Below are 27,138 nucleotides of genomic sequence, written 5' to 3'. Positions count from 1 at the left end.
GTGTTGCAGTTTCAATAAGACTTCTAGGGTGAGGTGCATTCTTGCAATAACCTTTGTGCTTCCTCACATTAATGACCTTCCTATCTTCCACAATGCTTCTCACTCTCATGCCTCCGATTGAGCAGACTACGATGATCACCTTTTCAAACTCGGTTAGCTCCTTCCGGCAAGCCATTTTATAAGTAAATGGTCCAGTAAGAGCCCATTTTATACCTTCACAAACACGTGTCTGCTGCAGGAGCACGCCATTTCGCTTACAGTCAGTGATGACTGACAGTGTTAGCAAAAATATGTTGGGGCTATGGAATGAAGAGTACAGAACACACAGGATCCAAGAATGCCACTGTAGTGGTCTTGCAGTCTATAACTCATGAAGCTGTAACAGAGGATTCTATATACAGTAGCCGGGAAGTTCTGGTAGATGCCATGTCATCCACAGATCCACCAAGGAAGATATTCTTTTCAGACTTAAGCAAAGAAATGTAATCAGATGAGAAACAGATGGAAATCGACAGATGCAACAAATTACCATTGACATCTGTTGGTTAAACCAGATAATAACAGAAATGTGTTCCAGCATATAAACATGGCATAATTACATTGTACAAAAATGTCCATGGCAGTAGAATAAATTTGTAGATGATCAGAAAACCAATATTGCTAAATAATAATTTTTGGAATCTTGTGACATTGAAGCATGTTTTTTTTCAACCTCAATACAACATTAGATATTTTCTTAGCAAAAGTAACAATATTATAATGCATCAAGCAGTTGTTTGCTACTAGGAAAAACAGGAAGGGATAGACTGCGCTAAAATCACATAAATATTCTGATAATAATAATAATCAATAATTGGTGATGAATACGTTATAATAATGAAATAATAAATGAATAAATAAGTGGTTAGGTGTGCAGAGATAAAGGTAAAAAATGAGTTTTTAATAATATGATTAAAAATGTAAACAAATTAAGGAAATCGCTGTCCAGTTTAGGCCAAACTAAACCGGACAGTGATTTCCTTCTCTCACCCGCACTACCTTGTCTGGAGAGTTTTCACAAATCTGCCTCCACCCTAAAGGATCAAGTGAAGTATTTGCAAGCAGGACGTTTCTCCAATCACTTGGATTACAACTTTCTAAAGCTTTTGTGCCCCACTATTCTGCAGCACAGAATTCTTATTGGAGGCATGCCACCTCCTTAAAGACCCATATATTATCAGTGGATGAGGACTCAAAACCAAACTCCCATTCCTTGCACCTTTTCCTAAATGGGTGGATTATAATCAGGCTCTGCTGTGAACTTGGAAAATCGAGATAAGGGTGACTGGTTCATTACTATTTACAATGCCTGTCTGGTCAATTGTTATTAATTTGTTTTAATTTTCAATAATATTATTAAAAACTCATTTTTACCTTTATCTCTGCACACCTGACCACTTATTTATTCATTTATTATGTAATTATTATAACATATTCATCACCAATTATTTATTATTATTATTATTATTATTATTATTATTATTATTATTATTATTATTATTAGAATATTTATATGATTTTAGTGCAGTCTATCCCTTCCTGTTTTTCCTGTTTATTGTATTGGGGGTGACTACCCCTTTTGTTTTTGACTGCTGCTGGGCCAGGCACACTCATACTGAAGCGCCTTTACACGATATCTTGATATCTCCCTTTCTTAGTTGTTTGCTACTAATCTGGACATGTAAAAAATTTTTTTTACAAAAAGTTAGTTTAAAAAAAATAATTGTATTATTGTTGGAAATGTATCTAATCCTGTATAAAAGCCAATTATTTGATCTAAGACATGTACGATGGTTATGATTAAGATCACTTACACTCACAAAGTAATATTACAGTGAGTCCTGGTTGAATGCAGATGGTTTATTCACATTACCTGAGATACTAATTCAGTCACCTGTGTTTGAGCATGAGTAGTTTTAAAATCTGGACTGTAATGACAGCTGTCTGTATAGTATCCCAGTACATCATGCCAGTGTGATGATTTGAGCACCCCATCCCTATATTCTATATGCTGATTAGACATATTATACATGTCTGATTATTAAATAAATTCTGTGAGTGTAAATTGTGGGAAAAAAATAGCATTTCCATACAGTAATGGTTATGCAGTGTTATAATTCATGCCGGCGGTATATTGCACAAGTTTAGATGGCTTTGTGGGCAGCTTTCCAGGTCACACAGATGCATGAAAGAGCTTGTCTCATTCCCCTCCCTTAGTGTCCGTCTCACTCAGCTACATGATTGCCATTTTATCTATTCATTTTCACTATGGGTGTGTTTGGAAAATTCTTTACATGCAACATTTACATATTAAATCTTTAGCGTTTAATAGTCACTTTTATTTAAAATAAAGCAATAAGTGGAAATTGACTAGACATAAAGAAGGTTACCATTTCTGCCAGTGTACACACATAGCATACACCATTATTTAGTTATAGAGCTTTGAGATGGTGCGGCTCGAGTAGGGGGGTTCCGGGAGTGTTGCGGTGTGACGCGGCTGAAGTCGGGAGGGGGTGTGCCGGGTGATGCATGTGGGGCGGAGGGTGTGGAGGGATTAGTTAGCGCTCACCTCTGTAGCACAACCAGGACGCGGGTGGGACCACATCCAAGATGCGGGTGTGCTTTGTGCATGCACTGCAGGAGGACAGGGCACACAGCCAGTGTGTGGTGTGCGGGTGTCACCCCCAGCCTGTCACTCCAGGGTGTCACTTGACGGGGGGGCAGGGGGGACAGGCGATGCGGTGGCGGCCGCGAAGTTGCCGCTCACCTCCATACCATCCAGGGGGAACACCTGCTCCCTCTTCTGGCCTCCAGTGGACGGCGCCATAGGCAAATGCCATGCAGATGGCCAGATCGTATAGAATCAGAGAATACCCTGCAATGTGCTGACTTCCCCGCCGCTGCTTGGGCTGCGATGTCCTAGCTACGCCACCAAGTTACTAGTAGCTACAGAGAGTGCATCACAGCATCTGTAAACACAAAATATTGTACAGTGCATTTTTAAATATAAAAGCTACTTCTTTTGTCATTGAAATGTTGGTAGTTGTGAAAAACATGAGAGGAAGTGCTCCTAAAAATCCATGATAGCCCACCTGATATATTTTTGGGCTGACCTAACTCTAACCTTCAGAAGAGCCGCTGATTACCCATAATATCAGCAATAAGTTATAACAAAACAAGGTGCCACCTATTTGTAATAACCGTCATATCAGCATTGGAGCAGTGGAAAGGACTGCTGGCAGTCATAGGAATTGGATACAAAAGTAGATATATTCACAGAAAATGTTGAAAAACTACACTTTTTATTGCATGTTTTCAATTAATTGTAGCTTATTCTTATGGGAAATCAATTTTACTTAGTGCTTTTTTGATTAGCAATCTAATTTTTAAGAATGAATTAACAACACTAAATAGGGGATTGCTGTGTTTGATCTTAATTAGTACTTTTATTGTGCATTTAATTGTATTTTGTAAGGTAAATGAAACTTGTTATTAATCACACACAGTCTTTTATATATGAGATGTCATTAGAGGAGGGGGGAGGGGATTCGCGATGATAAAGTTGTGTTACTGTAGTTTGCAACCTGCAGTGTGTTTTTGTTTAAATACCATGGCCATTCATCACAGAGAGATGTGCAAAATATCCGCTAAAAAGGCCACCGTCACTCATATTTGTTATTTAAATTAATATGAAAAATGGGTACTTGTGTAGTTTCACGGCAGCAGTTACGTAGTTTACGTAGTGGTGTTTTGAGAATACCAATACAGCACTATGCTGCCTACGTAAGTGCCTCTGGAGCCCTGAAAATACACAATGGTTAATATCCTCACTATCCACGTCATACCCCTAGTATTCACGTCGGTGTTGAGTTGATTTTATAAAGTTTGGGAGCCCGAAGCTTGGCGAGCGGACGCTTATACGCGTCCCCTCGTGGGGCTCGCTGCGCTTGCCACACTTTATAAAATCAACTCCACGCCGACGTGGATACTGGGGGTATGACGTGGATAGTGGGGGAAATGTGTGTTGTGTGTTGTGTGTGTGTGTGTGTGTGTGTTGTGCTTTATAATTACCCTCCTCCGGCCCGGCCACCGCGTCCATCGCGATCCACCGGCCCGGCCACCGCGTCCCTCACGATCCCTGCTGACTCCCCATGATCCACCGATGCATTGTCACTCCCCAGCGGCAGCGTTCAGTCCCCCTCCTCCGGCACTCACAGCGGACAATGTACGCAATCAGCGTAGTGCACCAGGGGGAGCAGGGAAACCATGTGATGCTCCCCCAGTGACACTACACTGAATTACATACATTGCTGGTGCCGGGGAGTGACTGCCGGAGGAGGGGTACTGAACGCTGCCGCCAGGGAGTGACCATGCATGGGTGGATCGTGGGGAGTCAGCGGGGATCGTGATGGCTGGAGGAAGGTAAGTATAAAGCACACCACCCTGCCCTGCTCCCAGTTCTGCCATCTGTAGTTTCACGGCGCCGGCTACGCTGAAGGCTACGTTGAAAAAATTTACAAAAAAAAAGTATATTTCCTATGTAAGGTAAACATTATAGGTCATTATGATGAATAAATCTGTTTGCTTGCCAATTTTGACACCTATTTTGACAAATTCACTTGGCACTCAAAGTGTTAACATAATTTCCAAAAAGCTGCTTTTATTGTGGAGACAGCTTATCGGAAGTGTGTTTAACATCATTTGCTTCTCCACATCCTCCTCTCCACAGCTCCCAGGCACTGTAGCCAAACCAGCTTTAGTGTAAAATCTGTGGCTGCAAGAAGATGGGTAATGTTGCTGTCTTTAACTGTACTAGTCTGACCTTATTAATGCTACCAGTCACTAGCTCTCTTGATCAGACCACCTGTGTGGCACAAATGCATTGTGCGTTAGCTAAGTGACCTCAGAAGTCTCCTGTAAACAGGGCCGTCTTTTCATATGGGCTTAATGGGCACTTGCCCAGGGGCCCCAGGTGTATAAGGGCCCTATGCTGATAGCTGAGGATCCCCTTTTTCCAGGGATACTAGAATTTTGAAAATCGGCCCTGGGGAACTGGAGATATCCAACTTCAAAGCAGCAGTCCACATCCGACCTGTTAAATGCAATTCCCAGTCATATTTCTCAGATTCTTTCTGACTTAGAGTTTTTTCTGAGAGTATATTCCAAAAGCTGGGACTCTCCCCTTTCTGTCGACACTAGGGGCTTGTCTCTGTCATGCCCAGAACCAGAGATATCAGCCTTCCAGCAGCTGGTCCCTGCTCCAGCTCCAAACGTCTGGTGTGCAGTTTTATATTTTTGTTATTTTTGCTCTGGCTCCTGATCTCTGATCCCCAAGTTCCCAGCACCTCCTGAAAGTTGAGACTCTAGGTTTTTATACTATTGAAGGCTAAGAAATCTATTTCCTGATAATGGCGATATCTGCAGTCAAACAAGCTGCCCTTCCACCGGAAAATAACGAATATTAAGCCCAATCCTTTATCCAACCCTCCCCTGCGTATAAAACACCCCCTACCTCCCTGGAAGTCATTTACAAGGGACCCTTCATTCAGCTCAGTGCCCCCTTCCACACGTTAGTGTTCTCCCTCCCACCACCTCTGCAGTAAAGGAGTAATTAGCAGAAGTTACTGCACCAGGTCCTACATGTTGAATGGAAGATAGAGCACCCCCTGCCACCCGTGGGACATTAAAGCTGCTGCTGATAGCACCCCCCACTCCTAGGAGGGGAGAATAGTTAAGGGCCCCAGTGCATTGCGTTGCCCAGGGGCCCACACTGCTGTTAAGATGGCCCTGCCTGTAAAAGCATATTTGTCTACTCTTAAGCAGTATACACATGGTCCGATTTCCTTTCCGATGTTGACGATATAGTCAACATCGGATCGGCATCAGATGCAGATCGCAAGGGTTTTAACCCTTGCGATCCCTATCCGATCCCGATGCGCGTTCACGTATCGGAAGCCAGAAAGTCTTGGCTGCCTTGTCTATATAGTGCAGATCTGCACTATATAGTCAAGATAGGATGCAAATCGGATGTGCCTTAAGATCCTATCCACGATCCTATCTGACCAGATCGTGGATAGGATCTTAAGGCACATCTGCTATGTGTACACACCATTACGCTTCTGAAAATCAGGTGGTCAGAGCAGCCCGCCACCCAGCCGTCCACTTACAGAGTAAAGGTAGCACATTGCATAATTGCAATCAGTACTTACTATGACATTAGACATAAGAGATCAGCAAAACAAAGATAAAAAGTAGAGGGATGGTGTCATAGAAAGCTAATTAAGGCACTTTTTTGTATGTATAATGGGAGCTGGTTGCAATTTTCTTCCCTGAGATGAAAAACTTGCTTGAAGTTAATGGCCTTGATTCAGAGCTGCGCCCAGTACAGATGTACATGCCTATCAGCCTTTTTTTGCTTCTGTGTGTTTGTGCGCGCTTCAACTTACCTGTAGAGGGGGTGGGGGGGGAGTCACTGAGATGTATTGGGAGAAAGCAAGTAAGTGTACCGGAAACATTTTATCACTGGAACTTTGCACGGTCTCCATAATTTCATACAACATTCTGATAAATATTGTATACATGACCAAGAGATAACATTACTAGGTGGTATCTGTTTACTGGTGGCCATACATGGTAAGATATGTGCTAGGCGCATTTTGAGCCATACCATTTGGATTGTACACTGGGTGCGGTTTGAACTGCAGTACACACATTTTTTGACTACACTACAATGGTCAATTACAGAGTACATAAGTGTAGGATCTTGTTCAAAAATACCTGCGTGCACATACTGTTTTGCCTTGCGATATGGACTACACAGGAGCACGCATTGCAAGGCAAATACACATGATGCAATTTGAACTAGACACAATGCATTTTGAATTTAAAAGTTAAAATCCCACGCAATAATCTCACCATGTGTGGGCACCTTTAGTATACTGTTTATTGATAAATAGTCTATCATGTGGAATGAAGTGGAGAAACTTGTGTGAATTATGTATGTACAGTAGATGGCCTTACCTGGGCTCAAGTCACTATTTAATAGTGATGGCATCAGTGTCGTACTCTACGTTCTAAGTTAATTTCAATGTAAAATGTAACATGCGGAGGTCCTGTACATAGTAATGTGATACTTCATACACCTACAGTATCTATGTAACTGTTAGCTTTAATAGAAATGACTCAAAAAGTGAGAACTAGGAATGAAAGTAATAGGAAAAAGCAATAACTAGCAAAATACTTCCATCATCCAGAGCCTGTGAGTTCTTTATGTTTTTAAAGTTTGACCTTGCTATTCATAGATGTTCAAGTGGCTGATATTGTTCTCTGGCTTCTCCATTAGCCTTCTATCACAGCACTAATAACAATTACAGTAATTGCATTGTAAATCCTTTCAACAAATTTCCTCCCACTGAGGGTGATAAATGTAGCTGTTAAGAGCCGAATGCAGAGGTTAGGGCAAAAATGGAAGTCATTATGTGAACTATTCCAGTCCTTACTCTGTGTTCTGAAAGAGATCTGTGGCATTCCTTCAAGCAGTTTATCTGAAATAATATATGCTTGTGGGTGTCCTGACATGCATAATAGCCATAATTCAGTGCATCAGTTGTGTTTGAAAAAGGACAGTTAGGAGTTGATTGGCGGGTGCGTGATCACCTTTTACTATATCTCGACTGTATCATCCAGGCTTTATACATCTGCCCCAATATGTCCTGTACCTTCAACGTTCTTGTACTGAAAGCAAACTAAACCCTGTGGTAAATGAGGGATATAGTACATTTATATGGCAAAAGCATTTGGCCACACCTGTAAATGATTGAATTCAGGTGTTTCACACAGACACGTTGCTACAGGTGTAGAACACCAAGCACCTAGCCATGCATTCTCCATTTCCAAACATTTGTGATACAAAAGGGGTTGTTCTGAACAGCTCAGTGACTTCAAGCGTGCTACTGTGAATAGGATGCCACATTTGCAATAAGATGGTTCGTGAAATTTCATCCTTACTGGATATTCCACTGTCAACCATACTTGCCTATTCTCCCAGAATAGTCGGGAGGGTCCTGCAAATCGTGTCCCTCTCCCGGCAACCCGGGAAGGTGGGCAAGTCACACTGCCTGCAGACCCCGCTCCCCCTTTCCTCACTGTACAAACTCTCAAATCCCTCCTCCAATATAACTCTCTCTGCCACTGTTACATCTGCCCCACCTGCAGTGCACATGGTTTTGTTCATTAGAGAGATAATTTGCTTTTGCGAGTGAACCAGAATCAGGTCCACAGTGCATAAAATGCGCCAACGCTCTGGTGATTCCATAGTGGAGTTTTGAAATTGCACTGGCATTACTGTTGGCATAAAAACTGTGGGGAGGGAGCTTAAAGTAATAGTTTTCTATGGCTGAGCATACAGGCCTCAAATCACCAAGCCTAATGCCAAGCATCGGATGGAGTGGTATAAAGCACACTGACACTAGATGCTGGAGCAGTGCAAACTTTCTATGTGGAGTGACAAATCACGCTTTTCTGTTTGGCAGTCACATGGGCGAGTCTCGGTTTGGTAAATAGACAAAACCATGTGCACTGCAGGTGGGGCTGATGTAGCATGTGCAGAGAGACTAATTCAAACCGGTTGGCAAGGCTGCAATTTTTGTAGATGGACAAAACCTTGCTGCACTGCATTTTCTGAGGTTTGGCCGCATTTTTTCCTTTGCTGCATCTCGCCCTATAACACCAGTTTGGGCAGTTTTGAAACAAAAATGGTAACTGAAACAGAATATCCTTCCAGAAGAAAGTCAGTCATGAGGTAAACAAACCCCCTGTTAATAGTGCACTTTAAATATATACAGCAGCTATGATGTCTGAACAGAAGCAATTGATAATTGAAGTACAGTATCATCATTTCACACAATGTGCTTCGTAAAACTCTGCATGAATGTAAAATTTAGCAGCACATTTTTCATCATTTCGTTCCCAGGAAATATGATCCACATTACGTCTGTTCTTTTAATTATATTTTGTGCCCTGACTTATGATTTCATAATTGTTAGATTATATTTCCTGCATACGATTGCCGCTTTCATTGAGTCGGATTGCTGTAATTGGATTAGCAGCTAGTACCACCCGGGTGACTTTGCCAGCAATTCCCAGGCGTGTCCTGGAAGGCTTTGTTCGAGCACTGACTAACCTGATGTCCTTTATTTATTAACTGCTTCAGTACCAGCAGCAGCCTTTTATGTGAGCAAATACACTATTATAAATATGGGCCTGATTCAGCCGCCTGCCCGCATACCCATGGGAACGGTCAGCATTTTCATGTGGACGCCCATAAAACACTGGGCGTTCCCCATCCATGCCACCAACCACCCCTGGCCCTCCATCCCCACTGCGAGTGGCACAGCAAGCGTGTAACTCTCTGTGGCCGTCAGCTGTCGGGGTTTATGCGCAGAAATGCACATGCGCAAATCCCGACCATTGGCCCGAATTTGGATCACTGTGTGGGATGCAGAATCGGCCCCTATGTTCTTTTTTTATTTCCTGTTATCAATAGTTCTTACTGAGAGAGATTTCTATTCCCACTAGTTGCTATACATTGGTCTCTGATATCGGGACTGTTCAATAAGTTTCTATTTCTTTTGTTTTTCAGGTTATGAAAAAAGACACAGGATTTTGGAGAGATTTTGGTTTTGGGATGACCTGTCAGTATCGCTCAGACTTCATTAATATTGGTAAGTTGGGTTTTTAGATGAACTGACAGCAAAATATTGCTGTGATCAGGGGCCTTATTTTGGTTCATTCTTTCTGACAAAATCCTTCTTAGATGGACAAAACCATGTGCACTGCAGGTGGGGCAGATGTAATATGTGCAGAGAGAATTAGATTTGGGTGAGTAATTTTGTTTCTGTGCAGGGAAAATACTGGCTGCTTTATTTTTACACTGCAATATAGATCTTACTTTGAAGTAAAACCCCACCCAAATCTAATTCTCTCTGCACATGTTACATCTGCCCCACCTGCAGTGCACATGGTTTTGCCCATCTAAGAAGGATTTTGTCAGAAAGAATGAACCAAAATAAGGCCCCAAGTCTGCAATGGAAAGAGTCCGTTTCAGGTCCAATGACCATTGGTAACATATATTGTTCTAATGCCAACTGTACAGATGCTAAGAAGCACTAGCTACTAACGCCATGTATCGCATGCCATCCCTCGCCAACTCACCTGGCAGCTCCCAGGCGGCTAGATACATCATATGCGATCCTTTTGCATATGATGTATGGTATGTAATCCCAGTCATGGCCACGGAATTCCGATAAATATTCATGGCAGCCATGACCATCTGCAACTCCGATCTGAGGAGCACAGGGGCGCGATGTGGCCACTTTCCATCTGATTCCTTGATTCGGAAGCTCGAGGGTGCAATTTTAACTAGACATTTTGTGCATGCTTGCAATCTATAGGACAATAGAAGCTTGGTACATGAGGTAACAAGCCACAGTTGCAAGTCTGTCTAATGTTACATGGGGCTGTATTGTGTTTCAATATTGGAAAATACATATAATGGGACATACACACAGGGAAGTGATTTGGTTAAATTGCTCAGAAGTGTGTATGCCCCATAGTGATGGCGATGTGCCGCCCCGCTTATCACTGACAAAAGATGCATTTAAAGATGCTCAGCATTCGTAAACCCATTTCGGACTGGACATGAGTATGTGGCAATGTAATGTGACTGCAGCAACAGTGACAGGGACACCTCATTAGTTCCACTTTGTGCCAAGGCTGAAGTCAGTCACTGATCAGGATAACATACAGTAGCTGGAGCCAGTTGATCAATTACTGTTATTTGCATGCGATTCCCTACACAGGGTGCGATTTGAACTAGATCTGATGCGATGTAGTACAAAAATACCTGCCTGCACATGTTATTTTGCCTTGCGATATGCATTACACAGGAGGGAGCATCGCATTAAAAGGCAAAATAAAATCGGTGCGTTTCGCACTAGACGTGAATTTAACCCCTTGAGTGGTGGGATTTGCTGGAGCAGGACAAACCTACCAGGGCAGGTTTGTCCTGCCCCAGCAATACTCACCACTCAAGGGCAGCAGCCATTCCAGATTCCCCCATCCTGTCGCTCCCCCCCCCTTAGCTCCCCACCGCCATGATAATATCCCCCGGACCTCCCCGCCGCCATTCACACTGCATCAATGACCAGGTGGCAGGCCACGCTCAAGGGGACCTAGATGTCTGAACTCCCGAGGAGCCACCTCGAGCCACCCCCGAGCAGGGCTGCCCACCTGGTCACTGATGTAGTGATAATGGCGGTGGCAGCAGCAGCAAAGGAGCTCTGCTGGAGTGTGGAGGTCAGGGGGGAGCAACGGGAGGGTGCCACTAGAGGCACCACTGGTGCACACCTACCTGCTGGTGGTATGCCCAGAAATTTTCCGGGACAACCCGCTGTGGCAGCGCAGCTGAGCCCGGACAATTTCCTTGCAAACCACTAAAGCAGTTAAACTGGTACTTATATGTTAGTTGGGCGTAGCTAACTATAGTGGGCGCCCAACTAACATATAACATATATATTTTTAGTTTAACGGTCGCATGTGAAAATTGCTATATGTTTGAGCACCTTAATACTGCCAGATGAGTTCAGGAAAATGTATATATTAACCCTTTGAGTGCCAATGTTTCTGTAAGAGATGTGCAAAATATCCACTAAAAATACCAGGGTCGAAGTCGAGGAATAAGAATCACTTTATTTATCGCCAGTAAATGCTCTGAAGTCAATTCATTGAAGTTAAGGTGCCCATACACTGAGGCGATTTGGTCCGATTTCGGGCCAATTGTGACTCGGCCTGTTAAATTGGACCAAATCGCCTCTCCCTGACATGCAGTCGGGTCCGATGCGCGCTCCCGTGCACATCGGACCCGACCACCCATTCTAGGACCTCCCTCCATGCGGCGAGGCGAGCAGGAAGCAGGGACGCATGTGATCCATCACAACGGATCGCACGCATCCGGCTTGCAGGGTGTTGGGTGTCCAAACATTGCTCTAAGACGACGCAGCAGTGTATGGGCACCTTTAGGTAAACATTATGCCAAACAAAAACTAGTCGCTGTGAGTGAGCCTGGCACTCAAAAGTATTAAGAAAATAATTTGTTTAGAAAATATTGAAATTAATAGAATTGAGATTTCTGTTAGTATTAGGCTGACTGTTATAAACCGAAGTTAATAGTGGTGGAGGACAAATTGCTGGGACCATGTGAGATTATGAATTTTGATTTTATGTTTATTCTGTGGGTTGTCATTCTATATTGTACATTTGTGCCTATGAAGGCCAAATTATTCAGTCGGGTATTGTGGCAGGAGTAGGGTTCAGAATATTTTGCAGCAATATTCTATCAGCGTAATATGCAACATTTTACGGCCATATGCAGAATAAAGCCAAATATTGTGTGCAACGTTCTGGATATGTTGCTTATCACTGCCACCTACTGTTGTTAGAGTGCTTGACACACTGCTCTACAGCAGCCATTCCCAACCTCGGCTCTTAAGGCACACTACAGCCCAATGCACATTAGATGATATATTGCTAACCAAATTAACAATAACTATATATCGTTCATATTGTCCAGTGAGTACACGCAATATAATTAACGATGCGTGCTTCCACGGGTCGTTAACGATATCTACTGTCATCTGTACATGCAGGTCAAATTTGGCTATATTGTCAAAGACTGCATGTTCAGTGAGGGACCCAATGATATCACTGAACAAATTCGGAAACAATATTGGTCAGTGTGTATGCACTATGTGGGTTATTCTGATTCACTTGGAAAGATACAATCACTCTCTAATGGACAAAACCATATGTACTGCAGGTGGGACAGATGTAACAGATGTGCAGAGAGAGTTAGATTTGGGTGTTTTATTGTTTCTGTGCAGGGTAAATACTGGCTGCTTTATTTTTACACTGCAATATAGATTTCAGTTTGCAGTACACCCCCACCCAAACCTAACTCTGCACATGTTACATCAGCCCCACCTGCAGTGCACATGGTTTTGTCCATTAGAGAGTGATTGTGCCTTTCCGAGTGAATCAGAATAACCCCCTATATCGGGGTAGCCAGTCCTCGAGATCTACCAACAGTTCACGTTTTCCAGCTCACCCCGCAGGTACACAGGTGCACTCATTACCGACTGACACATTTTAAAAGATCCACAGGTGGAGCTAATTACTTCACTTGGGATTCTGTGAGGGGACCTGGAAAACATTAACTGTTGGTAGCTCTCGAGGACTGGAGTTGGCTACCCCTGCACTATATCATTCGCGAAGAGTACAGCAGGAAATTGTTGACGATATCCTTCGTAAAGTATCTAGTGTGTATTCGGCTTAACAGTGCATGTTTTAGTGATATTCAGGCCTTAGCACAAGATGGTTAAATCAAAATAACTCAGGTACTCATTAAGTTCCCGTAGTCAAGCTACATGTTCTCAGGCCTAATTTTAAGCGTATCTGGATGACTGATTAACAGTAAGTGGTCATTAGGTCAACAGTATTTATGTCGATATGAATCGACATAAAGTCGTGCAAAGTTAAGTCGACCGGTTCAAAAGGTCAACAATAAAAATGTTGACACGCAAATGTATTTTTATTTTTAGGTTTAGGCTTAAATTAGCAAAAAAAAAACAACCTTGTCGACCTAAATGTATGTCAACATATGAATGTGCATTATTGACCTACTGATCCTGTTGACATACTTAGGCCCTTATTCTGGTTGGTGCGGTCAGAGCCGCACACGGGGCTCCGACCGCACAAACCAAGGGCCGCCCACCGGACGGATCGCCACGGCCGTCCGTACACGGACGGCTGGCGATCCGCACAAAAATGGTGGAGGCTACGCCTCCACCATGGTGGGAGCTGCCCCCTGCCTTCGATGGTCGACGACCATCGAAGGCAGGCCCGCACGCCGCGGCAGCTCCCGCAAGCTCAGACCACACGGACAATCGTCCGTGTGGGAGCTTGTAAGGGGGCTGAAAGCTGACATCCGGCGACGTCAGCTTTCCGCCCCCATGTCATGGTAATGAGGGCGTCATGCCCTCATTACCATGCATACGCCCCGCGTTTTCATGGGAACGCCCATGAAACGCGGGGCGTACACATAGGGAAATGAGGGGCTGAAGCCCCTCACGCCCCTATACGCCCCCTTTGCGGCGGACGAAATCCGTCTGCGGCGAAGGGGGCTGCACATGCGCAGAATGACCTCTGCGCATGTGCAGACCACAAACATCGGCGGTACGGCCGCACGCGGGCCGTACCGTGCCGATCTGAATAAGGGCCTTAGTGTCAACCCCTGGTGTTTATCTTCTTACTATAGACCTTCCTTATGCAGACCAATTTTAAGCCACCTTTTTTTATATACATAGAATATTTTTTAAATTCTTTATCAGTGTGAGTGCTTGCCTCTGAGACTCCTGCACTTATTACAGTGTGCTGCCCAAATCTATATCCTGTATTTAAGATCTGGTCTGACTATTGACTCTGCCAAGATTTGAATCACCTTTGTTGTAATTAATACCATCATGTCTGGTATTAAGCAGCGTTTTATGTGAATACGGGACCTTGCTGAGTACAGCAAAGTATTTTCCTAGAGAAGGTGAAAGGTTTAGGCATATTTATTTGATGTTGGAAAATGTAACTTTATTGAATAAAGCTTCATGCTGTCATGAGTATTAATCTGCCTATACTTGGCTTTCATGGTTGGTTTCTTTTTGACGAGCTTGTATGTCAGTTTCATGTATAATCTAGGCTTTTTTTATCAATTGAAAAATGACCCCATCTATACCTGACTTGCACCTAGCTATAGAATATTTATTGATATGCCTCGGGTGGATACAGTTTGTCCTAAGATCATGCTCTTATATTGATATATGGTTTGTTGCTTGAGATGAACATTTGGCCATGGAGTTTTTCTTTTCATTATGTTCTACCTTGCGTTTGTTACCGTACGTATGTTATTTTTGAGAATCCGCTGATACCAGAGAATTTTGACATTGCACTGACATGAAGTGTTAATTATTTACACATCTTGTTTTTTCCTTAGGTGGTTTTGATGTAGATATCAAAGGTTGGGGTGGAGAGGATGTCCAGCTGTACCGCAAATACCTTCACAGCAACCTTATTGTGATCAGGACGCCTGTTAGGGGTCTCTTTCATCTCTGGCACGAAAAGCACTGTATGGATGAACTCACCCCGGAGCAATACAAGATGTGCATGCAGTCCAAGGCAATGAACGAGGCTTCTCATGGCCAGCTTGGCATGCTGGTCTTCCGACATGAGATTGAAGCACATCTTCGTAAAAAGAAACAAAAATCCAGTGTAAAGAAATCATGAGATGGGTATATATGTGTTCATAACCAGTGCCATAACCAGCCACTGGAGCAGAGGAGGAACACGCAAAGAGTCACCAAGTGGCTGTACGAGGATTCTGGGCAGCTGACAGATTCGGTCTCCTTTTGATGATTGAGGATGATGAAGCAGATTTTTAAGAAGAAGAAATGGTTTACAGAAGAAACCAGTTTCTTTGATGGAATTTAAAGTTGATTAGTAAAAGTCTCTGACTTGTGAGATGCCATAGGATACATATCGAGGCATATACATGACTTGGTGTTCAATTGTAAGGAACATACTAACACTTCAGGCACAGCAGTAGTTGTGACACAGGTGGGATATAGGGAGAATCTCAAAATTATGAAATGATTTAAAAAGTCAGAATTTTTTTTTTGTCCATATTGAGCAATGCAACTTTATCAAATTTCAACAGTTTGCTTTGAATGTACAATAATTTAATTAATCCTGAAATCTTACAATTTTGCTGCAATATTTGAAGCCAAAATATAAACAGAAGCCATACACAATGTGTATAAACATGGCAAGGATCTCTTTGTGTATAATTTATACCGTTTTCACATTGTATAGCCGGGTCCGGCACTTTCACATTAAACCCAGGTCACCCATTATACACAGGATGACCCGGGTTTAACCCTTCTTATAACCCGGGTCGAATTACCTGGTTAGTCGACCCAGGTTATAAGGTTTGGTGCTTTCACACCACACATTGACCTGGCAATAACCTGGTTTTAAGATGTGGTGTGAAAGGGGTATAAAGGGCAAAATAATTACATTTGCTCATTATGTTATCCTAACTTGAGTTTGAAAGATGAGCAATATTTTATTTATATTCATATGACAAAAAGTACAAATTAGTGTATTTTTTGTGGCACTTAAATGACATTCTTGCGCACATACTGGGCCTGATTCAACTCCTGACACTTCTGCGGCACATGCCCCAAAGCTCTGATGTTTGGTACACATCTGCTGGACCCATACTGCAATGTCTGATGCGCTGCATCATCGGGATGCCAGTGACTGACACTCTGATGCCGTCTGGGGGCGGTGTTTTGGAAGCATCAGCGAAAGTTCCTCTGTCCACATATGAATCAGGGCCACTGTCTGTGCGAGAGCACAAAGTCTTTAAGAAGATAATAGTATTTTTGATTTAAGTGTTAGTTTCAGAAACTAGCTAGACCAGTTGGGGACAGCTCAGAAACACACGTAATAGTGTGACATTACAGAGAATACTGTATGTTTTGTTCTCTGATGATACTTAAACTCCAGGAAGCAGAGAATCCTGTAATTACAAGGCTATTATTGCTCATGAAGATTACTGGCCCAGAATTCTGAAAGGGTTCTTGTGTTAGGAGTATGAATTCCAGGATGGTGGCTATTGAAGCTGAAAACTAAAAAAGATTATGTATTTCTTGCTCGATTTTTTTTAAACTATACTAGCATTGATATATATATCGTTTCCGCAAACTATTATTTTTTTCCAATGTAGCTCAAAAGCTTGATATTCGTTCTGAAACCAGATCCTTAAATAATTTTTGCTATTTTGTTAAATACTTCTTAATACAGCCAGAATATCATTGTGGTAAAGCACAGCCTTACACTGCCGATGCTTACATCCATTGCATCATCAAACAGGTTTTATCCAACACCTGTGTTACTTACATGATCACGCTTGTATGCTAGCATTAGGAAGTCTTTGTCTTGCAACAGGATGTTTTGCAACATGTGTACAGTGTAGATGAGAAAATATCATGTTTTTGGAAAGTATGACAATGCTTCATTATCATGGCGGAAATCTAAGGATCTAAGCTTAATGTAACTAAACAGGTTTTCTTTTGTACAGTTTTTTCACAAAAATGTAAATAACAAAACAGAATAATTGTTTTTTTTCCCAAAGAAAATAAAAGCATCCCCTAATGAAAAAATAAGATCATATTGATAAGGCAGCTATAATTCTCAGTTTAGAATGTAAGCTCTGGCGGACAATGGGCGGGTGGGGGGCTGGGGAGGGGACGCACCTTCTGCACAATGAAGAAGCAAAAAGCTGAATTCTTAATACTATACAAAGCCTCCACACCTGCGAAACTGTCATGATAGCACTTGTGTTGAAATTAAGCACAGTCGAGATGAGTAGAGGATTGCACTTGGGCATTATAACTTTTTAAAATGTTGCTCTTCAGCTACGTGTATCGATGTGTCAAGACCGCAGTGTGTGTGTAAGGGGATAGAGATGGGAGGCCCCATATGCATAGTAGAGCAGCGGTGAATAGATGTTGTACGCATGTGCACAGTGTCTATTAATGGGACACAGAGGGGCAGGCCAGCAGATCACTGGGCATGCACTTCACATGCACAGGATCCCTGTATGTTAGGAGGTATGGTAGTCCCGTGGCATTTTATGCTTTAATACAAGCACTATAGTTACTGTATGCGACACTTGGTTAAAGAATATTTTCTCCCTTTATTAACATTTTTGGAAAACCTAATTAGAATTTTACATGTTAATTGTTAGAGAGTTTCTAGTCCAGTAGATTGTTATAATATGTTAAAAGTAGTGCTATTGCTGATTATAAATGTAACAAACTAATGAACTAACTGTAAACATAGGATATATTATCTGGTCTGGAATGCTGGGTTCCTTCTCCCTAACTTATACTGAACTTTAAATGACATTTCTCTGTTCATTAGCAGTTCTCTTCATAATGACAAAATCACCAGCAGCAACAGTCAAGTTTTTGTATGTTCTTTCTGCTCTCTGGAACTTTATGAATACAGGTTGAGTATCCCTTATCTGAAATGCACGGGACCACAAGCATTTCGGATAAGGGATTTTTCTGGTTTTCTGGAATTTTTAAAAAAAATATACTTACCTGGTCCTCCCGGCATCCACGGCGGCCTTCAAGATCCTCTTCAGCGGTCCCAGGGATGCATTGAGTAAGTTTGCAGGCGTGCCGGTGACATCAATGCACCCCTGGGACCAGAGATGCGGCTGAAGAGGGTCCTGAAGTCCGCCGTGGACGTGGTAAGTATAAAAAAGGGGCAGGGGGGAAACAAAAACAAAAAACCTCGAATATTATGAAAAAAAACCCCGGTTTTGGGAATATTCCGGCTTTTGGATATACGGATACGGGATACTCAACCTGTACTAAGATTCCACAGGTTAGGTAGTCAAACAGTTAACAGTTCTTGGGCAGGAACCAGTTAGGTTAGAGGGAGTGTTTAGGGAGGAGCTATCTGCCATTTTTCCCCCACCCATTTTTTATTTTTCTTTGCTGCTTTTGGGTTTGTGAACATATAAGTGGCGGGAAAGAACAGCAGCTCAGTGACTAGTGCGCTGCTGTTTGGATGTGCACTCTTTGCCCAATATATTGTATACTCGGGCCTTTATCTCTTGTCAAGGCTTCATATATCTGCCCCATTGTGCCCAAAAGCACTGGACTAAACACCTAAAGCAGTGTTTAGGGCACCAAACTCCTATTTGTGCATCCAAAACCATAGAATTTGGACACGTCTTCTAGCACCTCAGGAGGCTATAAGAAAAAACCTCATCCCTGCTGCTCACTGACATCTAAACAGAGCAACAATTGAGTTGCTCCATTTTACGCCCCCTAGTGGTTGCACTCCTTTAATGTGCTTGGGACAGAGTTTTCTGCCTAAGTGGTCTTTATATGACTTGGAGCAAAATATCTTCAGTCTAGGAAAATACACATAATATTTTCCATTTAGACTCACACTAGCTTTGACATTTCCCTACCAATTACAATCTATCAGCAGTGCGACCCATACTAACTGTAAAAGCACTTTGTGATCAAAGTCTGTGTCTAGGATAAATTCACCAATGCTCAACAATAATATAATTTATGTAAAATGTGTTCTTTTTTTTTTTTATGGGTTTCTGGATAATAGGTCATACACCTGGATTCAGCTTCAGAAGACACAATAATGCCTTTATCAAGTGAACATCATATAATTCTGCTACACATATAGCAAGTACTACATTAAATATTGTCCACCCAAGACAAAGAATTATTGTAATGGATTTAAGGCATTGTTTCTTTTGTATTTAGTATTCCAATGATAAGTTCTGTAAATGCTGTTCAAACATTAGTTATGTTACCTAACATACAGTATAGACATATACAGTGCGTGTATGTTGCAGTGCTGCTTATTGCAGGTTATTCTGTGTATATGAAATCATTGCCCTTTGTAAGAAGCGGTCATTGTGTTACTTGCATTGATTCAATGATTTCGGCCGCTATGTCTCTAAACTTAGAAGTTTAATGCAGTACTTGCACAGACTAATCAGTAAAATAGTAATGCTGGGTATACATATACACTACACAATGTGCGCGTACACAGCGAGATGGGTAGCGAGGGACGTGGCGGTGATGAGGACAACGGCAAGTACATACACACTTACTGATGCATTCTGCAGCATGGCATTGCTAGCGATATCCCGTGATTGAGCTGCATGTATAGACAATGGGGGATGTTACTAGCGAGCTGTGGTATGGTACAGGTATGCTACAAAAGTGATTTAGCATGTACAGTACTGTATGGTAGCATGATTGTAATCAAAATAGTTAATTATATATTTAGAATTTGCACTAGCCATAGTACATAGTAAAGGGCAAAGTGTTCAATTCTCTTTTGCCTTGAGGTAGAAGTGATTTTTGTTTATTCTCCATAACCAGTACTATACAGTATTTCTAAAACATTTAGTACTTTTTTAATGCATTTTTTTTAATTCCCTTGTTTTTTATTGAACTGCACATATCAATTATATATGTAAACTCAGCCCGCCCAGACCCATTATAAATACACCACTGCAGAGACAGGCCTCCATCTTTGGATAATAAGGGGAATTATGAATTAAACACTCTACTTACTTAAATAATCATATAAAAAATGTGTCCTACTGATTTTTATTATATATTATGAAACTTTATTATATACTTATGAAAGTAGGCTAAATATGTAAAGATGCCTGTATTTCCTCGTACTGCATTGCTGTGTTGTTTTTGACTACCCTCTAATAATGCTACCAATGTAGATATGAGAGTCCCCTCTCCTGAGACTGATTACTTATACAGCTGTACATGGAAATAGTGACTTAAACACTTTCCAACCACTTGTATTTAATTTCATTAGTTATATTATTTATATGTGAAGCACTTCACATTGATATACTGCAGACAATGGGCAAAACCAAATAATTGAGAGAGGTCTAGTTATCCTATAACACAACAACCATGAAAGACATAATGCCTTTCATTCACAATTTTCTTTACTTTTACCAACATCCATAGTGGGCATCGATGGACAATAAGTATTTCCAACTCAGCCACAAATATATACGGTATGAAATATGCAGACTGCATAGCTTTGCAATACATTTACATATAGGCTGAAAAACTTTATTTTGCTCAGTTTGACAATACAAAGTGTGTGCTGCACCCAAATGTGCCTCGTTCTCTGTCAATTCCTTCTTGTAGGTGTAACAGACAAGTAAATAGCCCCACTGGTTAACACAGTGTATAGAACTACCTAGTGTAAACAGAAACTAGTGGTCATTGCTTTTCCAGTTCTTGTATAAATGTACAGACTTGTAAAATACTTACTGTAACAAAGAGAAATATATATTTTTGTTAATGATTAAATGACTGCTACAATAGAGACAGAACTCTGCTTTGCTCACCCCAAATGAAGGTTTGGGTGTCTTGCAGGGTTGCAATATATTCTTTTAACTGAAATAAAGTACATTTAATGCTTTACATATGCAAAGTTCTGTTCTCAAATATTTGCTTTAATTATGTATGTATAAATAATTTATTCCAATAAAATGGGCTTACGTTCTCATGTTTTCCCAGCTATATGTTTGAAGGAGGTTTGTAGTATAACAGGTTAATACTATTAGTCCAATCTGTTTTTTGGACAAAGAATCGCCTTGTTTGTAATTTAAAAATGACATTTAGTAACTTATACATGACTGAAAATGTCCACTTATGTAACCTAATAAATTCCTTTTATTTGATTTTAATACGTGTTGTGTACTTCTGTCAATGAGGCGGAAGGAAGTTCTCATTAAGATCCCTTCTGGACTCATTTGAAAATTGATGATATTGATCGGTTCCTATGTCCTCTGCACTCTCATCACTAAATACAGTTTAATATACAGTAGAAGATCCCCCAATAACCAGCTTTACCATCATTTAAAAGAGTCATTCTGAATGGGAGAATCTGTCAGTGTTCCCAATACAAACGGTATCATTTATGTTGACTTAAGTGACGAGAAATGTGAAAATCAATTGGGACATTATGAAAACTAATTTACAAATATTGTGAAATGTGCTGAAACTTTTGCAATTGATTCACTGGTTGTATCATTTTGTCAACAGAATTAGAAACATATAAGAATTGGCTTAGTTGTTTTTCTTACAACTTAATTGTATAGTTACTTATAGATCATTTCATAAATTTCTCCAAATCAATTTTGTCAAAGTAGATCCTAACCACGAGGACATTCTTTTATAAATGAAGCTTTCATGAAGACTAAAAGCAGAATCACCTAAATCTACTGTATTTGGGAATTCTTCATTTGTAAAAAGCCCATTGTCTTGTGTGTACACATTAACGTATGGCCAAATATTTGGTGGACAGGACTAGCACAAAAGTAGGAATGGCTAGTGTAAATTGTCTAGCTGTGTAATAATAAAATCAATTACATTTCTTCTACCTAACTGGACCCAAACAAAGGACATTATAATGATATACAGCACAGAGGGCAGCCTAGTGGCCAAAATACAATACCAAGAACATCCTGGAGTCCAATATACAATACAAAATACAATGCTCATACCAGTGGCTGCCATACCATACAGAACTTTCCAGTTACTGCTATACCATGCACAGAACAGTGACATAATATACACAGAGTATTCAAGTGGCCACCAAACCCAAATATAGAACATGCCATTTATAACATCCAAGTGGCCAAGATACCATATACAGTGGTTGCACTGGGATTTTTATTATAGAGTGAGTGGCAGGAAGGGAGGTAAGGGGAGTGGCTGCCAATGCTGGTGTATACACTGTAAATTATGTAGAATAAGTTGTGAATAAATAACACAGTACAAAACCTCCAATCTCCAGACATAACATCTACTGGGTCACCCATGACCAGCTGCTGCCCCCCCCATCTCCTTCATCCACCCCCTCTCTCCCACTCTCCATTCTATCCTTCCTTCTCTTTGGGATGTTATCATATTCAGTATAAGCAAGCAATACCATATAATGATACACTTGAAATTAGCTGGTAACAATGTATTATGATAAGTGATAATTAGCTAGGTACTGTAGAGGGTATATTGGTGAAGTGCTTGGGTTCACAACCTGCTTTTCCAGTGAATACTGTAAATTAAATAAGACTTTACTGTCAGTAAAAAAGAGATCAACACATTACAGACAGCCTAAGCTATGTTTAATGCACTTACCACAATGCCTGGGTCCCGTGTAGTGCGCTTACCTCACTGCCTGGCCTCTGTGTAGTGCATTACCTCACTGCCTGGCCTCGGTGTAGTGCACTACCTCACTGCCTGGCCCCTGTGTAGTGCACTGCCTCACTGCCTAGCCCCTGTGTAGTGCACACCTTACTGCCTAGCCCCTGTGTAGTGCGCTACCTCACGGCCTGGCCTCTGTGTAGTGCACTACCTCACTGCCTGGCCTCTGTGTAGTGAACAACCTCGCTGCCTGGCCCCTGTGTAGTGCACACCTCATTGCCTAGCCCCTGTGTAGTACACTACCTCATTGCCTGGCCCCAGTGTAGTGCAGTACCTCACTGCTTGGCCCTTACTATATTGACAAAAGTCTCAATAAGGCGAACTTCTGTTTGCAACATGTCTAATCTCTAGCCTTAAAGCACTGTATTGTGCATAGTTCACAATATGGGAGCAGCTACAGTTACACCAACATTGGTGTATTGTCAATCACCAAAAAGAGAAACATAAATACAAAAAATTGTTGTGCAACACATATGCTCCCATAAACCTTTCACACCCATTAGTGGTTAGAAAGAATATATTAACCTAGATTAGGTATATGTCCATTTCATGGAGATCAATTAAACTGCATAGCCAGGAATATTAACCTCTAAAGCGCTGTACGCATGAATCGATTTTTCCAGATTTTCGATTCGATTTTGCTTATAGAAGCAAAATCGAATCCAAAACAAAATTGAATTGTTTTTGTGTCACTTTCGATCTACATTCGATTCGATGCTCGCACCTGTTTTCACAAAATCGAACAGAAAAATCTACTGTGCAGCCAAGGAAATATCGAATTCGATCTAGTAAATCGAATGTGTACAATGTACCCTGAATGTATATCGAATTCGATATTGAATTTGATATCTAATGCAAAAGTATAGATCTAATGCCAAATTGAATGGAAAGATCTAATAGAAAATCGAATCTAACATCGAATCAAAAGCAAAATTGATGTGTGTGTTCATAGCTTAACTCCCATAGACCGAAAGATGATTTGGAGGCAATAGAAGACAAAATTGTTGCAATACTTCTGATTATATTAAATACATTTTTATACCAATATGCACTCATAATAGATATACCAATATAAAAGCATAATACAGACTCCTTCAGGCAAACACTGCTGGGCTGTCATTGTGGAGGAGAGGTTTAAGATACAGCACAGCAGTGTTTGCCTGAAGGACTCTGTATTATATTTTTATATTTGTCTACCTATTGTGAGTGTATATTGGTTTTAAAATTCTTTTAATATATCAGAAGTATTACACCAATTTTGTCTTCTATTGCCTCCAAATCCATGGGAGTTGAAGACATTTTTCTGTTGCAGGTTACTATTCCTGGCTATGCAGTTTAAATGATCTCCATCCAACAGACATCCATCGTTTCTGGGTTAATATATTCTTTCTAACCACTAAAGGGTGTGAAAGGTTTATGGGAGCGCTGTGTGTTGCACAACAATTTTTTGTATACAGGCATACTTCCCTAATGTATGCCAATTCAGTCTCACTTGGTTATAAACTTAACAAAGCCAATAAAATACACCTGGGTCAAGGTATTGAAACAAACAGCAAGTTAAACATTAGCAGGTAATATGTAAATCATAGTCTAGATTAAAAATCAGGATAAGAGAGAACAATAAAATTATATATGGAACCGTATCACTACAGTATATCGAAGCAGGAACTATAATCAGCGTAAGTGAACCACCCAGCGAGCTTTTCAAACCTGCAAGAAGTGATAAACTTATACCTGTAATTCAGCCTAGCAGCACTACAGCTGGTTAGATAGGCATGATCTGAAACAGAGGAGGGAACTAGCAAATAGGAATGGCCATCTGTGGGATAATCATTGATGACTACCCTTTATGGAATGAAACCACTGACAGTGAGCCATTGTTTGCCCCATCGATGGCCCTCCCTGCTGGAGGACATGGTGGGATAAGGTTCATGGCTTAGCGATGAACTGCTCTGAACAACTACAGCTCCATCTCCTGTTGCTCTGCTCGGCTGCCAGAGAGATGGGGGCACGCCATAAGGCCAGGCCCTCATGACTCATGGCACATCTATATGACTTGTGGCATGCCCCTTGAGGCTTAAGAGCTCCAGTCCGCCCCTGCTTGTTACATTACAAGACATTCCTGCTTGACATAAATTATACCTTCCACACAACAACATAACCTATGGTCTGCTATATGATACAACTCTTAGCCACACTTAGATGACTACCTACTCTATAACTACAGAGCTCTAACTATAGAGTAACCTAATGTAAATAGCTAATACAGAATAAAACATTGGTTGGGTGTAGTGTAATAAATGACCAGCTCTCCAATTCCCTAAATTACCTACAAATTCAAACACAGTGATGCCAATACCATGCATCAAATATGACAAATGTAGTACAGTCATTGCCCCTCCTGTATTACCCCCCAAATACCGATGTCAGCCAAAGTTCCATACTCAGATAATATAATATGGGAAGATTAATAACAGGGAGTGGAGTTCCCCTAAATCATGGCGTGAGCTTCTCCCTCCTGAGCATAAACAGCCCCGAGCTCATTGAACCGGACCTGGTTTCAAAATACGGGGGACCCCCAGATTTTTTCCCCCTGTATTTTTGGAACTAGGTCCAGCTCAATGAGCCCGGGGCTGATTATGCTCAGGAGGGAGAACCTCACGCCATTTAAAAAACAAATTTAAACACAAATTCGCACATTTCCCCAAATTCGAACATTTTCATGACTAAAAATCGCACATTTTCATGACTAAAAATCGCCCATTATCGCACCATATCACATTTTTTGCCCGGAACATGCAGCTCATTAAATATGCAAATTCGCAGCAAAAAAAAAAGATTGTAAAAAGTGCAATAATGGGTGATTTGGTAAGTGACTAAAACTCTCATCCCATTAAATGTCACCCCATAGGTTTGTTGCTGGGTAGTTCCTGTACCAGGACAGCCATCAGGGGGGTTTGCGGGGACTCAAGGACCAGACATAAAGGTACCAGGACTGGAGTTTATCAAGTATAATTTGTCATAAACAAAGTTAACATTTCCCGTGAAGCAATGTAGAGGTGGAGTAGTGCGGCCAGTGCTGCCGAAACCAGAGGTCTCACCAGGCAAGCGGGGGGTTCAAGAAGGGAAAGGGGGTCCTGCCTATTTTGTCAGTCATGGGCCCCAAAATTTCTGATGGTGGTCCTGCCCTGAACACCTGTAGTTCAGGGTTTCCTACTTTACATGTCTCCTCTCTGGGAGAAACCTGGAGAGGCGACTCTGCAATATTTTCAGGGCAGGGCCGGAGACTGATGTCATCAAGCCCCACCCCCAGCACAGCAAATGATGCCATTCGCAGCTCATTGGTAAGTGGGAGGGGCTAAAATTATGCAATTTGCACAATTTTGGCACCGCCCGCTCCCTGAAGAGCCACAAATACTGGAAATTCACCAGTGGAGGTGGGGCTGTGGGAGGAGCCAGCTGAATGTAGACTTGCCTATGTAAACCTTCGGTAAGTATATGCTTTCCTCCTCAAGGCTTGTGGTCCTAGACTCCCAAGTAGGTAAGTATTAAGTTTTTCCTTTCTCCACAGAAGATCACAGGAAGACTTAAAACGTATTTATTACAATGCTTCAGAACAGTAAATACATAGCAAACCTTGACATCATATAACCAATACAGTGCACAAGATGTTTTTATTATACCGGAACATGCATTTGTTCTCCGAGTGTCTCCTTCGGCCAAGGTTTCCTCAATTAAACAAACATATTACCTTACCGTATATGCTGAAAACAATAAATTGTGAGTGTCACAACCTTTAGTGACAATGAACCGTACCTATAACAGCAGATACTATGGTTAACTCTAATCAAACATTCAGTTTACAGTAGCGCCTTTAAATATATATTCTATACGTTTATTATCACCTTGTTATTGCGCAATAACCTTTTAACTCACTCCCTATCTCTAACAATGTTTACACTCTAAAATTAACAAGCACTTTTTCCCTTTCTAGGTGATCACCAATGCCCTTAGTACAACAAGTTTGCATGCAATAAAGGAGAATCCTGATGTCTTTAGTCACTGGTAAGAGTATAAATAGTCCCTCCACACAACCCTCTGTTATGATCCTGCTCGGGGCACCCAATACCTTTAAGCT

At 41.4% G+C, this 27,138-nt stretch overlaps 1 protein-coding gene across 8 annotated transcripts in view; it reads left to right on the top strand.

Annotated features, from left to right (window-relative positions):
- The window catches only part of CSGALNACT1 (chondroitin sulfate N-acetylgalactosaminyltransferase 1), a 352,935-nt gene extending 331,454 nt beyond the window's left edge, over nucleotides 1-21,481 (top strand). For all 8 annotated transcript variants that reach the window (XM_083175360.1, XM_083175409.1, XM_083175374.1 and 5 more), the window contains 2 exons: nucleotides 9,680-9,761; nucleotides 15,137-21,481. In XM_083175360.1, coding sequence (XP_083031486.1) covers nucleotides 9,680-9,761; nucleotides 15,137-15,426 — 372 coding nt within the window. In that variant the 3' untranslated portion in view covers nucleotides 15,427-21,481. The remainder of the gene's footprint in view (nucleotides 1-9,679; nucleotides 9,762-15,136) is intronic.
- The last annotated feature ends 5,657 nt before the right edge of the window (nucleotides 21,482-27,138 follow it).

The sequence above is a fragment of the Crinia signifera genome, chromosome 1, assembly GCF_055691185.1.
Source record: "Crinia signifera chromosome 1, ASM5569118v1, whole genome shotgun sequence".
In the NCBI taxonomy this organism is placed as follows: Eukaryota; Metazoa; Chordata; class Amphibia; order Anura; family Myobatrachidae; genus Crinia; species Crinia signifera.
The sequence above is the reverse complement of the archived record's forward strand: the minus strand, read 5'-3'. Positions and strand labels throughout refer to the sequence as shown.